At 36.2% G+C, this 16,947-nt stretch overlaps 1 protein-coding gene across 1 annotated transcript; it reads right to left on the minus strand.

Annotated features, from left to right (window-relative positions):
* Positions 1-340: 340 nt before the first annotated feature.
* On the minus strand, positions 341-15,915 carry LOC123555151 (nucleoside diphosphate kinase 7-like). The gene is made up of 8 exons (XM_045345806.2): positions 15,804-15,915; positions 10,754-10,858; positions 10,144-10,310; positions 7,784-7,945; positions 6,125-6,435; positions 4,989-5,224; positions 2,371-2,478; positions 341-1,273 (listed from the first exon to the last, which is right to left on the minus strand). Exons 1-8 carry the CDS (start codon positions 15,804-15,806, stop codon positions 1,241-1,243), a joined length of 1,125 nt encoding a protein of 374 aa, XP_045201741.2. The 5' UTR covers positions 15,807-15,915; the 3' UTR covers positions 341-1,240.
* Positions 15,916-16,947: the final 1,032 nt, after the last annotated feature.

Here is a 16,947-nt window from a genome sequence, read left to right on the forward strand (position 1 = left end):
ACAGAACGACAACTGAACCAGAGGCAACAGATCTACAACTGAACCAGAGGCAACAGAACGACAACTGAACCAGAGGCAACAGATCTACAACTGAACCAGAGGCAACAGATCTACAACTGAACCAGAGGCAACAGAACGACAACTGAACCAGAGGCAACAGATCTACAACTGAACCAGAGGCAACAGAACGACAACTGAACCAGAGGCAACAGATCTACAACTGAACCAGAGGCAACAGAACGACAAATGGATCTGAAAAAAATGTCCCTTGTTCCAATCAAATCTGTATAAGAATTTTCTTGTAAAGTCTTCGGGTAAAAAGAACAAACTATTCTGGAAATGATTTTGATTTTTATAATGCATATTATTCTATAAGAGCACATAAAAATGATACATGAAAATATAACATACTACAAACACTGAAATGTGCTTCTATTCATTAATGAATCAATTTAACAATATTTCAAGTATAGATTTACCTAAAATAAGCCCATGTCATAACATTTTAAGAGCTGAAAAACTAACGCAAAATATCACAGATAGCTGAAAAACGTACTTCTGCCGGACATAAATTATAATGTGGTATGTTACATCATTATAAGAATTCATCTGTCTTATTCTACAAAAGTTAGACAATTACATTCCATAGTTAACCCTTAGCCTGCTAGATGTTTAAAAATGAACTGGTCCATAGTTCAATTTGGGCAATACCATTTATCGTACGAATGGGCATTCACTGAAAATTTACTGACTAAATAGTGGACAGTGCAGACCATGATCAGTCTGCACACGTGCAGGTTGATCTTGATCTGCACTGGTTGCAAAAGCAGAATCACTTGTCGTGAGCAGGCTAAAGGTTAAAGTAAAAGTAAAAAGCAAAAATACATACATATATACATGTATTTAAGAACCTTATATTTCTTAAATATTCAGTTACCTTAATAACGACTTCCTTACAGAACTTAGACATTCTTTCATTATCATCATAAAGTACAGTTTCTTAAATCAACGCAAATGCAATAAATAAATAGTTTTATGTATAGTTATGCATATATTCTTCTGTTTTATTATGTTGCCCAACTTACGTTGCAACACATTATTAAGTTTATGTCTGCAGACTATCTTTATTTCTGGGATACTAGAATATTACAGTTTTTTTCTTGAAACAGTGGAGAATTGTCCTACATGGTAACTGATGTAATCTCTTGTAATGATGGTGTTTGGTAGGCATTCAATGAGTTCATCGGTCCAAAACTTTGAAGAAGTATTCAACCTGTGAGAACAAAACAAAACAGCTATTCAATCAACTTTCAACTGGCTTGTTTAGGAAAGCTACAAGCATGTGTTTTTCTTAAGTCATAGATATACTACCCATACACTCAAATTTTGTTTCAAAAATATGAATAGCTACTAAAAAAATCCACCTAAACATAAAATTAACAAGAGCTGTTTGTTAAACACATTTGTCCCCTTTACTGTCATACTAGAGGCAAATGGGTACATAATTTTGTATGTTGCGACCTTGACCTTTGACCAAATAACATCAGGGATCATCTTAGTTGCAGGCAAACATCAGCCAAAGCATTCTTTAATTGTTTGCAGTCTCATGATCAGTGTGACCTGCACCTTTAACCTACTGACTCCTAAAACAACAGAACTCAACTACTGACCACAGGAAAGTTGAGGAAATATCCTATGAAGTTTGAGAATTGTAGACTAAAGCATTTCTGCTTCATCTTATTGATCAAAAGCCATTTCTTAAGTCTGATAATGGTAGGCCAAAGCAATCTTAAGTTACAAACTTGAAACCGTTTCTGTCTAGGGGGTCAATGTGACCCTGACCTTTGACTCCATTTAACAATAGGGGTCATCTACTGACCACAGGATATCACCCAGTTAAGATTGACGACTGTAGGCCAAGGTGTTCTTTCTTTACCTATTGAGTGAAACCATTTTCAGTCTTTAGAACACTGTGACAAGACCTTAGGCCAGCTGGCCCAGACAATAGAGATCATCTTCTGACCACAGGCTATCATCCTATGAAGTCTGACCATTGTGAGACTTACTTTCCTCTAGTTTTTGAACGGAAAACAAATGGTCTCCCAACTGACTGACGATGAACAAAACTATATTGGGCATGCCTAAGTGTATTGCCTTAATAAATGAAGTCATTATTATTATATTCATTATTACATACCCCCTCTTCTTCAAAGGCGGCCGTAATAAGTCCATGTGTAAAACACAGTACTTTGTGAACGTTTAGAATAGTATACAATACACAATTGTAAATGCAGCTATACACAGTGAAATAATAGAAGAAAATATGTGCTTCACTTATGGAATTGGAACATTCTGGATTATTCTACAAACCTCTAATAATCCATCTTCAGGCAGATCTGTGCAATGAACCGCATTCTTTACTTTATCCTGTCCAAACAATGCTCTCAATGTTCTTGGTCTTAAATGACGGGCAATTTCCTGCAAAATAAATCCAGATATTTTGTATTGTACTCTTTCATTTTTTTACTTACGATTAAAGTATAACCCTGTGCTAATACAAATGTATTGAAATCAATTAAATAAGAGTTAATAAAAAGTAAAATCATTGCAATCAACTTTCAGTGATTTTGCGGTTGTGTCAATCCACGAAATAAAATCCAAATATTAATCTGGAGGTGTAAAAGTCCCTTTTAAATTTAACCTGCTAAATTTCTAACAAGAGGGCCATGATGGCCCTATATCGCTCACCTGCTATCATTGAACTTGAGGTCAAGAAGGTCCTCAGAAAAAATATCTAAGTCCAAAGGACAGGAACAACAAAGTAAGAAATTTAACCAAACAGAAAAACAAAATTCTTACAAGGTACAGATATGTCAAAATACACCTAAAAATTGGAAGTACCATCCATGTTGTACAACAGAAAAGTGGTCTCGGGTTTTCACTACGGCCAATAATAAAAAAGTTACTAAAAATAAGCTATTTATAGTATTAACGTAAAAGTGAAGTAATCAAAAAGAAAATTATTGTAAGTGAACATTCTAGCATAAAACTGCTGTTATTGTCACATTTCGGGGGTGTTTTAACAGGACAGAAAACGTGTGTTAACAGAGAGATTCTCGCGCTCACGTGCTGTTATAACACCTTTTTATATATGCGAGTTCCGTGGCAAAGCGTAAACGTCATTCGGCCCCAAAACGGATAATTGAAAACGAAATGACGTCAAAGTAAAAAACAGCTCAGACATTCCCGCGCATTTCATGGAAATTTAATGACGTTGAGGTATTCATGATGTATTCATTTATTAGTATTTTTTCCGCGTTTTATGCTAGAATAGCGTTAGCGCATGTTCATTTCGTGTTATAACATCTGCAGAATCCCTCGGGATACGTTGGTACCCTCGCCCTACGGGCTCGGGCACCAACCAATCCCTCGGGATTCTGCAGACGTTATAACATGAAAAAACATGCGTTATCCTTACAAAAGAAGGATCTACCAAATAAATCTGTTGACATAAATGAAATTTCAGATCAGTATCTTCATTAGTTACGGAGATATACCCATTTTAATTTGAAATAAAGGGAGGTAATTTGACATAAAATCAGTCCATAGTTATCTACCCTGATTGGCTCAGTCCAACTAATGACAATAATGAAATTTCACATAAGTCCTATAAGTACTTACTGATATAAATCCATTTTGACTACAATCAGGGGAGGTAATCAGATATTAAATAGCTCTGGAAACTACGACTGGACCTGATTTGTCATGGAATCCAAAATTTATTGTTGTTGAAGGTATTTTGGAAGTTTGTATCAAATAAAACCATAAATGAAGTCTCTATATGGCTGCAAAAGCCAAAATAGCCAATTTTGGACCTTTAAGGGGCCATAACTCTGGAACCCATGATGGAATCTGGCCAGTTCAAGAAAGGAACCAAGATCTTGTGGTGATACAAGTTGTGTGCAAGTTTGGTTAAAATCAAATCATAAATGAAGTCGCTATTGTGCAGACAAGGTCAAAATAGCTAATTTTGGTCCTTCCAGGGGCCATAACTCTGGAACCCATTAGGGGATCTGGCCGGTTCAACAAAAGAACTGAGATCTTACGGCAACACAAGTTTTTTGCAAGTTTGATTAAATTTAAATCATAAATGAAGCTGCTTTTGTGCAGAAAAGGTCAAAATAGCTAATTTTGGCCCTTTCAGGGGCCATAACTCTGGAACCCATAATGGAATCTAGCCAGTTCAAGACAGGAACCAAGATCTTATAGCGATACAAGTTGTGTGCAAGTTTGGTTAAAATAAAATCATAAATGAAGCTGCTATTGTGCAGACAAGGTCAAATTGCTAATTCTGGCCCTTTCAGGGGCCATAACTCTGGAACCCATAATGGAATCTGGCCAGTTCAAGAAAGGAACCAAGATCTTATGGTGATACAAGTTGTGTGCCAGCTTGGTAAAATTAAATCATAAATAAAGCTGCTATTGTGCAGACAAGGTCAAAATAGCTGATTTTGGCCCTTTTAGGAGCCATCACTCTGGAACCCATAATGGGATCTGGCCAGTTCAAGAAAGGAATCAAGATCTTATGGTGATACAAGTTGTGTGCAAGTTTGGTTAAAATAAAATCATAAATGAAACCACTATCGTGCAGACAAGAAATTGTTGACGCACGGACGGACTGACGACGGACGAAGGGTGATCACAAAAGCTCACCTTGTCACTATGTGACAGGTGAGCTAAAAATGAACAGGTCTACCATTCAGTATGGGCAGTACCATTTATCATCCAAAGGGGTTTTCACTGAAAATTTACTGACTGAAAAGCAAACAGCCCAGACCTGCAAGGTTGTACAAGCTGATCTTGGTCGGCACTAGTTAAAGGTAGGGTCACTTGCCGCCAGTAGGCTAAAGGTTACGCATCAAAGAGCATTCACAAATGGATATGACTTGATGATTTAAGTGAAAATGAAAGTGCAAAATTTCACTCACTGGATCAGCAGGTCCACTCATTTCTCGGAAAGCAGTGGGAGCATTCTGGGCCCTGACTTCTAGAGCTATACACGGCCCTGACGTCAACTCCAACACCATCGCATTGTATTCTTGTACAACACCTTTATAAACTTCAAAAAATTCTTCGGCATTCGCTTTCTCCATATGAAACATCTCTATGGCAGAAACTTCAAAACCGGCTTCCATTATAGCACTAATAATCTTGCCTGCGTTACCTGTGAACGAGAAATTACTGGTCTGTTAGGTTGGGAATTAAGGATTAACAATTTGTTCATATTTTATTCATTATTGAAGCATTTGGGCTTTGAATTTACAACAGAAAAATTAGTTTTTCAGCAGAGGGAGCATTTCCTAATATATCAAATCATGTTCTTGAGCAGTTTGGAAAGTTAATGAAATTCTGAGATGAAAACATTTCCACATCAAGGAAGCCGATGTGAAATGATCAAAAAATCATCAACAATTCCTATTTTAATAGGTATTCTGGTTAGTTATTTCCGCATTCTGCGACTGTAAATAAAGCCCATAGGAGCAAAGGTTTCTTTAACAACAGAAGAAAGCCAAAATTTCATACGGAAGAAACATTACTGAATGGAAAGTACTGACTGCCAGTTACAGGTCCACTACCATCAAATGAAAACTGGTCTAACTGATATTGTACTGGTACTGGCACATAAAAACATGTGAATAATATCTATTAGCCTTAAGTTTATCTAACATCATCTGTATCCCATATTATCAGTTTTTACTATTTATGCCTGCTCAACTTTGGCCAGATTTTTCAAAAAAAAAAACTTGTTTTTCAGAATATCTACTTTTTTGTTGGTTTTCACAAAGATATTTTTAAGGTTAGGCCATATGGTGGCTTTTCAGCTTTTGTTGATGGAGGAAGACCCCAGGTTGGTACCTGGGTAGAACTATCAACCTTCCATAAGGCCGCTTTAAGTAGATATTTATAAAAGGGCACAACAGAACAGACCCTTCATAATGTGGAATGATATCAGTATCTGTTTATTTTGTAATCTGCAAATTTAGTCATTCATTTCACAGTTTGCTTTGTTAAATTTAAGGATTCTGCTAGAGCACAACAAAGGTAATTACAATTTTTGTTTTACCTGCTTGGACAGCATGTGGTTTAATCACACAGCAAGTACATTCTGTGCATTTGGCAGTATTTCGTCTCACTTGTCCGACAGACGGGAAGAAAAACTCCAACTCTCTTGCTGCCGATGCCAGACTGTCTGATCCATGACATGCATTTTCTGTGTTGTCTTTGCCAAATCTCGATCGCAGACTTGACGGTGCACATTTCCTCGCTTCGGCACTGTCTGTTGGCCCAATCATTTCCCGCCATTTGTTAACAGCGTCAACTCCCATCAATTCAAATGCCAGTATTGGACCACTGGTCATAAAGCTGATCAATTTACTGTGGAATAAACAACAATTTGTTAGCCATTATTGGATGAAAACAACTCGACGCCCCAGAATAAGAAGCGCGCAAGTGTTAGTTACGCCCTTTTATGAATCATACATTTTTTGAAACTACACATCAAGGGGCATAATTCTGTAAAAGAAAAATTTTTGTCACAAACTGCTGTGTTGACCAAATTCACCAATAATAAAAGGGCGTAAGTGAGAAAATTTTCAGAATCCTAATAATAGAAGGGCATATCTGCACTTAATTATTGTACCAGAAAAGTCCACTTACACCCTTAGAATTAGAAGGGCGTATCTGTCAAAGACAGTTTTTTTCGTTTTGCCAAAAACTATGATTTTCCACTTACGCCCTTCTAATTCTGAGGCGTCGAACTATTCATCATACAAATGTAGACCTGATAAATCCTGTGCCATTAATGGTGAAATTTATATCTATTTTTAGACTAGAAAAGCTGGTTCTATTTTCAGGTGGGGGACTGCAATGTTTCGAATGTACCAATAAGCAAATTAAAAATCTGTTACCTGCTGTGGTACAGAAATTTCACAAAAAAGTTACAACAAATTGAGACACATGTTAATTTTACATTTGCCTTAAGTTACAATCAAGTGTTAATGGTTAATAATGCTTAAGTTTATAATGTGACAGCAGTATTTTTGTACTGAATAGAAAATAGTTTTATTTTGTATGACATTGTGTTAAATCTTGTTTCAGAGAATCATTTTCTCTAATAAAGTCAAACTTTGTTTGCTCTGAATTGACAGGACTGGCAAAATTTGTTCCGGTTTACAGTAGTTTACTAAGAGAAAAAGACAGTTTTAATGAAATCCTGTTTCTAGTTACCTCCCTTTGCAACTTGAGATGTGAACGTCAATGAACAGTGATTTTCAACCATGTAAGAATGGCTATCGTTCAATTGGATGATTGTTTTATTTGCTTTTGAAATAAAATGAAAACCCTCAAGGAACTTTAAACATCAGTACTTATTCATACAGATGTGCACTTACAGCTTTGCATCAAGAAATATGCACTCACTCTTTCACTGAGTCTGAATAATATCGCGTTCCAAAAGTTGCATTATCATTTCTGATGAACTTATGAATATTTCCTGATACAAGTCTAATAAACTTCAACTCTTATCATGCTGGACTGCCTTTGCAACCAGAGTAGATCACATCCATGCAGTCTGATCAAGATCTGCACTGTTTGCCATTCAGTCAGTATCTTTTTGGTAAACACCCCTTTTTGCAGTTAATGGTACTATCCAAATTGAATGATGGGCCAGTCCATTTTAGAAATTTAGCAGGGTAAGGGTTAATATTACTCAGATAAAACTTACTCAAAGAATGTTTTTCCCTGATGTTCCTGGTAGAGCTCAAAGGCTTCATTTCTGGTCAAATGACACATTTTCAGTTTGGTGACCTTGAACCCTGACTGGAATATTGTGTCAATAATCTGACCTACTTTGCTCATCGCATCCGGCTTAATTATACCTAATGACCTGAAAGAAAGAGGGAGAGAGAATGTTTAAATGATTAAAAACATCACAGAATGGAAATTTCAGTCAAAAAAGGCTGTACAAACTAAATAATCACAAATACTGTAAATTATCATGATAATTATAAAAATATTGAAAACTCTCATGAATATTCATAAAATACTGCTATTTAAAATACAATCAACTGTATTTTGCATATAGGAAGTGTTAACTGTCATCTTCCTTATTTTGTTTTCAACATCTCTATGAAGTGGAACCTTTCTTTTTTACAATAAAGGCTTGTTAGCTCACCTGAGCAATGCTCAGGTGAGTTTTTCTGATCGCTCGATGTCTGGAGTCTGTCGTCTGTCGTCCGTCAACATTTAGCTTGTGTATGCGATACAGGCTGTATTTTTCAACTGATCTTCATGAAATTTGGTCAGAATGATTACCTTGATGAAATCTAGGCCGAGTTCAAAATTGGGTGATCTGGGATCAAAAACTAGGTCACTAGGTCAAATCAAGGAAAAACCTTGTGTATGCGATAGAGGCTGTATTTTTCAATTGAACCTCATGAATTTTGGTCAGAATGATTACCTTGATGAAATCTAGGCTGAGTTCGAAAATGGGTCATCTGGGGTCAAAAACTAGGTCACTAGGTCAAATCAAAGAATAACCTTGTGTATGCGAAAGAGGCTGTATTTTTCAACTGATCTTCATGAAATTTAGTCAGAATGATTACATTGATAAAATGTAGGCAGAGTTCGAAAATTGGTCATCTAGGGTCAAAAACTAGGTCACTAGGTCAAATCGAAGAAAAATATTGTGTATGCAATAGAGGCTGTACTTTTCAATTGATCTTCATGAAATTTGGTCAGAGTGATTTCCTTGATGAAATCTAGGTCCAGTTTGAATATGGTTTATTTGAGATCAAAAACTAGGTCACTAGGTCAAATTAAAGAAAAAACTTGTGTTTGCGATAGAGGCTGTGTTTTTCAGTTGATTTTTATGAAATTTGGTCAGGATGTTTGCCTTGACGAAATCTATGTCAAGTTTGAATATGGGTCAACTGGGGTCAAAAACTAGGTCACTAGGTCAAATCAAAGAAAAAACTTGTGTATGTGATAGAGGCTGTTTTTTTCAATTGATCTTCATGAATTTTGGTCGGAATGATTGCCTTTATGAAATCTAGGCCAAGTTTGAAAATGGGTCATCTAGGATCAAAAACTAGGTCACTAGGTCAAATTAAAGAAAAACCTTGTGTATGCGATAGAGACTGTATTTTTCAATTGATCTTCATTAATTTTGGTCAGAATGATTGCCTTGATAAAATCTAGGTTCAGTTTGAACGTGGGTCATCTAGGGTCAAAAACTAGGTCACTAGGTCAAATTAAAGAAAAATCTTGTGTATGCGATAGAGACTGTATTTTTCAATTGATTTTTATGAAATATGGTCAGGATGATTGCCTTAATGAAATCTAGGTCGACTTTGAATATGGGTCATCTGGGTTCAGAAACTAGGTCACTTGGTCAAATCAAAGAAAAAACTTGTGTATGTGATAGAGGCTGTATTTTTCAATTGATCTTCATGAATTTTGGTCAGAATGATTGCCTTGATAAAATCTAGGTCGAATTTGAACATGGGTCATCTAGTTTCAAAAACTAGGTCACTAGGTCATATCTAAGAAAATGCTTGTTTAATCTCAAGAGACCAATTTTTTGGTCCAATCTTAATGAAAATTGGTCAGAATATTTGTTTCCACGAAATCACTAGGTCAAACATGTTTTACACTGTTATGGTGTGTTTCTTAGGTGAGCGACCTAGGGCCATCTTGGCCCTCTTGTTTTTGAAAGGATTTAATTCAATCAAAGTAATGAAGGCAATATGATATCTTTCCAGAGTAAATGGCAAGGGAAGACCCCAAAGTGTCCCTCTGCAGATTATTTCAGACACGGGATGTCATCTAGGTAAAACCACCAGCCATCGAGAAGCCTGCTGGTGGTAAGTGATTCTGCCTTTGCGAGCAGGGCACACCAAGATCAGCCTACAGATCCGTGCAAGCTGATCATGGTCTGCATTGTACGCTATTCAGTTTGACAGTAAATTTTCAGTGAACATCCCTTTGAATAAAAAGTGGTACTGCCAAACTGAACAACTGACCAGTCCATTTTAGGAATTTAGCACGGTAAAAGATTAGACAGTACAAGCTACTACAACTGACCTTTCTTTCTGCTGACAGAGGCAATTTTTAGTGAAATCGTCTCCATAATCAACAAAGGTTATCTGCCTTGAGAACAAATCAACTGTAGCCCCAATATACAAATTCTCCAACTTGAGTCCATCCAATTTTGTCCTCTTCAAAAATATTCTACGATTCTTGACATCAAACTGTAAAATAAAATTATTATTATTATTTTAGTAATAATAAAGACTTTACTTAACGAGACAGCATACTCGCCGATGCAATCTTCCGTATGGGCCTCAAAATATCAGTGTATTCAATTGTTTACTACTGTTACAGAAGCTTACTCATAGCCTGTACGTTTAAAGCCAATCTCTGACAACTGCATTTATAAGGGAGTCGACTCTTTGGCTCAGTGGTTATAGCATTGGAATAGCACCTGGGCTACCAGGGTTTGAATCCCATCACAAGCAGTTGGGATTTTTCGTTATAAAATGCTATAGATCACCGTCCATCTCATGAACCATCTTTGCATTTTTTAAATGAATTCTATAATTAACTCTTGAAGTCAAATGATATCTGTCTATTTTTACACACCTTTCCCTTTCAAAGTCAGAAATTGTATAAGTTCAAATGGTTTGAAACCTACCATTTCGACAGAGTTGTCACGGCTGTAGAACATCAGTTGGTATTGTCTTACAAGAGCAGCAAACTGATCATACCACTCCACAATAAAACAGTATCTGTTATCAGCCTGTAATAACAAAAAAGAATTGCCATACACAATGTTTTGGTAAAGTGTCACTAGATCAGCACACTGGAAAGGGTCTTAAGCTGAAAATTGAAGCAGTGTTTTTTATTATAATAATACTAAACGTCACAAAACAGGCATGTAATATGAACAATTCATAAGCTCATACACAATTAGAATACTGTAACACCATATGGCATCCATAGCAGAAAAACTTGGCATATGAGATAGAAAAGGTACAAAGAGCTGCAGCCAGATATGTTATGAATGACTACTTATACCAAAGCAGCGTAACATCAATGCTTGAAACTCTTAAATGGCAGACATTAGTACGGAGGAGAATACATGCATCCCTAATAATGTTGTACAAAATATCACACAACCATATCTCTGTAGATCATAACCACCTGACAGTCTCTAGAAATTTAAACTTTATCATTCCATCTTCAAGAACACAATATCAAATGAACTCCTTTTTCCTCGCATGATCAGATTCTGGAACACCTTACATGTACCTTATAACATCAAGGACAGTGCGAACCTTCAGTGCTTCATATCTGACCTAGACTTGTATATGTACCTAGATGTCGTCATCCTGTTTTTATTTTTAACAAAGCTGTATATTACTGCTCTTACTCTCTTAACACATGTATATCATGTATCATAGCAACATATACTTTTAACAAGTGCCCAGACCTCTCAGTTATGATCAGAAATTGATTGTCGGGAGTATTTCCGTAGATGTAGACGTCCAAAAATGTTAGTTATAATTATGTATTTTTAAAGCAATACGGGTTTAACTTTAAATACACCATTTAAACTACATGTAGTTTCATGAATTACGGATGCTGACTAATTACTTTAACCATAACTTTAGGCCATTTTTTTATGGCGATTAAGACTTTTCAACAGAATTAATTACAACTTCAAGGTAATAAAGGAATAAACTGAAGGAACTAACTGGATTGATTGTCATCTGCATATTACGTGGCATTATTCGCATAATGTACCTGATGCAGTTTTGGAATATACAAGACAGTAAACACCTACATACAATGTAGTTGGTTAAAAAATCTCATTCAGAGCTAACGTTATATTGTTACATATCTTGCCAACTTAAAACAAAACTTATCTATCCAGTCATTTTCTATATTATGGCTGACAGCAATATCTGAATGCAGGTTAATTTTTTTTTTCTGTTTTTTTTTTTCAATGTTAATTAAATGTTGTCTCAATATTTCAACTGCAAGCTGGGGTGTGGAATTCCTATGTCCGACTTGTTCGACTCGGAACATTTTGCCGGCAGACAAGTGCATTTTTTCATTCTGTTTGACGGTGGACAAGCATATATTTTCAGATAGAAATCAAGCAAAAGAATGAAGTAACTCTGCTGCTTGAAGTTTATGGAGGTAAAACAATAGTTTTAATAGCTGAAGTTTTGGAAAAACCATACAGCTGCTCCTAAATTTAGCATCTTTTATCACGTTCTGATTTGCTCCTGGTCTTGGTCTCGTGTGATTTTGCATATGGTAACTCTACGAAAAGTCTTTAGAAACCGGAAACATAAACAGTTATTACAAAACCTTTGGATAAATTTGTTTGCTGACAAAAACGGGAGTCAATAGTCAAGGAAAAACAAAAGCACAGAGAGACGCTGGTACAATGCTAAACGAGCTAGATCACTTCAAAAGTCTACAGGCAAGTTTCAGTATGGCATATTTGTTGTATTGAATCTGTTGAAGGTTCCCAAGCCTTGCGAATACGACTTCAGCCTTGTATACAGTCTAAAGTGTTGATAGCTTTTGTTTTGTCACAGTTCTACACTGTATTATGTTTGCTTTTGTTTCTACTTATAGATCATAAAAACACTTGCCCGAAATAAAGAATAATTGGCAGTTTAATGCAGGCTTTGTTTAAAATCCAGACGAGTTTAATTTGACTGCGGGCAAGTGGATTTTCATGTTCCGTTTGTCCGTGGACAAGTGTAAAAATATTGGGATTTCCAGGGTTTCCTCTGGGTCAATTTCACTTTGCGCCAACAAAGCACCAACAAATTCGCCTATCAGGAAAAGTTTGCGCCAGTGGCTCTCAAGTTGGAGCCAACAGTCTGTGATCGGCAACATACCATTTTCTTTTTCAATCTCTTTTTTATTTGATTCTTTACAGTAACCATGCAATTTGCTCTTGAACCAGTCTATCCTAATATCACATTGAATCAAAAATAGTTTTTAATCTTCTCAACCATTTTCAAAACAAAAGTAATTGCTCAATCTATAAAATTATCCCTTTATATAGTTTGCCATTTTTAATTATCTCCCTTTAAGGGTCATTTTCACTAAATAGATGTTTTTAAAACATGAATATTTATCCTAATATCACATTGAATCAAAAATAGTTTTAAATCTTCTCAACCATTTTCAAGAACATTTTCTAAACAAAAGTAATTGCTCAATCTATAAAATTATCCCTTTATATAGTTTGCCATTTTTAATTATCTCCCTTTAATGGTCATTTTTCACTAAATAGATGTTTTTAAAACATGAATATTTATCTCTTTATTCTTTTAACTTTTTATTTCAAAATTTATTTAGGTCATTTATCAAAAACAGTGTTTTATATTATTTTATAACTTTTGAAAAGCTTTTTAAAATGCTTAAGTTTCATTATATATATAACTAAATTTCTATTTCCTTTCATACTAATGTATTGCGAAAATACCACCGACAGGTATTATTAACACTTTGTTCTGGAGCTCTGGGGTTGAGCTTTTTTAAATTATCCCGTGTATCAATGCTTTACGTTGGGCAAGTAAAAGAACCAAAAGAACTGCTTTAGTTCATTTGTATCTCAAAAATTCTTCGATTGAAATTATACGACTGGGACTGAAATTTAAGAACGTGTAGATTTATTTAACAACGCTTGTGCAAAATTTATCTATTTACGATCGGAGATTATGTGTATCTTTTGATCGTGCTTTGACATGTCATTATTTCTGGCATTTTCTCGGTCTCGATTACTTCGGCGAATCGGATTGTCATTAAAATAACCTGTAAATTTATCTCGCGTTTTTTTTGCATCATAAAACAGGTGGTGCATTAGACGAAGCAGTGATATTTTGTTTCATTTGCTTTTGTGTAAATAGGCGGGGCTAAATTTGGCGAATCGGATTGACTGATAATCGTTCTTGCGTGGGGGAACGCTCTAGTGACTCGGCGAAGTTTTAAATTATGCCCCGAGGTGTAAATCGATATTGACAGGATGTGTATTGTCTTCGTGTAGTGTTAAATATCGGATAATCCTTTACTGCATCCTTGAGAAAGACCAGATCAGATCGACGATTATCTTGTAGGCGCCAATGAAATTCGCCAATTGAAGATTTTTAGCGCCAGAATTTACATTTTGTCGCATTTGGCGTCATTGGCGACCGACAGCGGGAACACCTGGATTTCCACATCTTTGGCAAGGCATACTGATACCTAAAGTTTACCTTATTATATCTGCCTCACAGACTGACATTTACCGTATATCTGCCTCTACATCTCAAGTAGTTGGGATAAAATCTGTGTTGAAATCGACGCAATTTGAACTTCACAATTTATAGTTTTACGTACACATCACGAGTGAGATTTGAAAAAAAAACAATTACTACACACACACAGACTTCCGGAAAGTCGTCGGTCCGACGGACATGACTGGGAAATTTTGATCCGGTCCGCGGTTTCTTAATCCGGATGCGGTCCGACTGACCGGCATTTATCGTACCCCGAGAACTGCAACATCTCGGACAACATATCAAAATGGCGTCACTTACATATTATGCCGGGGCATAACCGGGAAAGAAACGTAAAGTAACGCCCAACAATCGTAGTGAAAGGAAACAAAGGTATGAAAATAAAGGGGTTGACCGAACATATCACGAGAAATGGACTAAAAATCACACCTGGCTTGAATATGATGGAGAAAAGCAACATATGCAGTACACTGACAATTTCTTCGGTCCGGCATATTTTTTTCGGTCCGGCAGATTTTTAGGCTTCGCTGGACCAAATATCCTGCCATTTTTTCCAACTTTACTGAAGTCTGCACACAGCTTTACAGGAGTCATGACTGAGGCAGAATTTTAATGGTGTAGGTGGAAAACAAGTTGACATTCATAGTTTAGAAGTATTTTGCCTATAACACAGAGATTTTCTCATTAGTTAGGACATATATTGATTGCATTTGGAATGAGTTTTCAAGGCATGTATGATTTAGTGCGAAAAATTGGGTTTAGTTTTTATACTAATTTGTTTTAGCTGGATTGAGATGAAAGCTTCAAGATTAAAGGAACCACTCTCGAGTCCTCCTCCTGGAAAAACCAGTACTGGAGTCATCTGGTAAGTCATGGTCATAACCCCAGTGGGGCTCAAACCCACAACCCCTGGACTGAGCAGCCAACACCTTATCCACTAGTCCACTAACAGCTCCCCGTGTTACATTTAAAAAGCCTTATATATATATATATATATATATATACATGTATTTGAATCCTCCATATTAATGAAGCAATTTGTGTCGCTGGTTATGTACACATTGTTTTGAATGGTTGTGCATGGAGGGCAGTCTCTTTTATACAATGTATCAAACTGCCCTCTCATGCCTTTACACACAATTTAGTTGGGCTAAATTAATGCAGTTGTTGAATTTAAGATAAATCAAATAATCACCAATTTCTTATGCCAAAATAGTACAATATTTGAAATTTAGATAAGATAATTGCAAATGTTGATAAAGGTGACAGCATGAGCCCTAACATTCTAGAGTGGAAATCTTAATTTTACCCCACCCACTTCTTACAAGCAGATCAAAAACTTGGGCATAATTTTCAATGCAAAATAACTCGGATGTGATGTAAATATCGAAGCTATTAAAGGTATTTGAGTAAATGTATTCAGTGAGTAATGCTTACCATTTTCAAAACTTGAAAATATATCCTTACACTAACAAATTAGCTCAACAATCTCAAAAAATTGTTGTTGTTGGTAACCAGCCGCCTAACAGATTTTCTAACATCAAATCCCATTGGTTGATAAGGACATTCATAAATTACGGCGTTCGCGACTTTTATGCGTCTATGATATGATACTTCCACTGAACTATTCTAAATGAAAATCAAAAGGAAGTGCAGGTCATGTTAAATACACACCATTCAATTTTAATAATTTCCAATATAAGGCTCTCAGTGACACCAATACATGTATGTCTCAAACTGCGACTCTCTAGCTTATCACGTAAGAGGATGACCTCCTCCAAGTTATTTTCAGGCATGGGCATCATCTTCATCTTGCGTGATGCTGTCAACTTTTCCATTATATCATGAATACCGGATGACCTGAGACGTCATGGAAAATAATCTAGTGCAATTAATTCATGGTAAAAATGCCGCAAACTGTCAAGAATAGAATTGCCATGTTATTGAGATATAAGATATAACTTATAAATATCGGACCTATTGCAATTTACAGATTTCCGACTGGTATCTATTTACAAATAGAAGAAAAATGTTATAGGTCAAGTGTTTTTATTTTACGTTGGTCCAATATCAGCTTGAAATGGTTCAGCGAAGATCGCTGCTAAATTTGTGCTCAAAAACTATGCTCGGACTAGCAGTGTAACTAGCATGTTAAAGGACCTGAAATGTGACACACTACAACATCGGCAACATTACAAGAACAACCATGTTCTTAAAAATCCTACACAACATAGTCGACATCACGCCAGACCGACCACTTGTTCCTGTCAGATTCACCAAAGGGCACAACCAACGTCTTTGACAAACCAGAACTCGCACATCTACCTACCAGCAAAGCTTCTATCCCGCTACTGTCATTCTATGGGACTCACTGCCTCAAGTCGCTGTTGATCAGACAAACCTAGAAGGCTTCAAATCGGTCTTGGCCAGCCAGCACAACAACTAAACTCCAGCTACCGTTTTGCCAGTTTTTTTAACTAATGTACATAGAGAATTTTTACTAAAGGGGCAAATCCAGTCCAGCTGTACATAGAAACACTTCGATAGCCTAGTAGTAGAGCGTCCGCTTCGAGTGCGAGAA

Source organism: Mercenaria mercenaria, chromosome 7 (genome assembly GCF_021730395.1).
Source record: "Mercenaria mercenaria strain notata chromosome 7, MADL_Memer_1, whole genome shotgun sequence".
NCBI lineage: Eukaryota > Metazoa > Mollusca > Bivalvia > Venerida > Veneridae > Mercenaria > Mercenaria mercenaria.

Excerpts from the sequence above, each read along its gene's own strand:
- LOC123555151 (XM_045345806.2), bottom strand. Across the intron at positions 10,311-10,753 it reads GTGACAACTCTGTCGAAATG|TTTGATGTCAAGAATCGTAG; the intron begins GTAGGTTTCAAA and ends TTTATTTTACAG. Across the intron at positions 5,225-6,124 it reads ACCACATGCTGTCCAAGCAG|GTAACGCAGGCAAGATTATT; the intron begins GTAAAACAAAAA and ends TCTCGTTCACAG.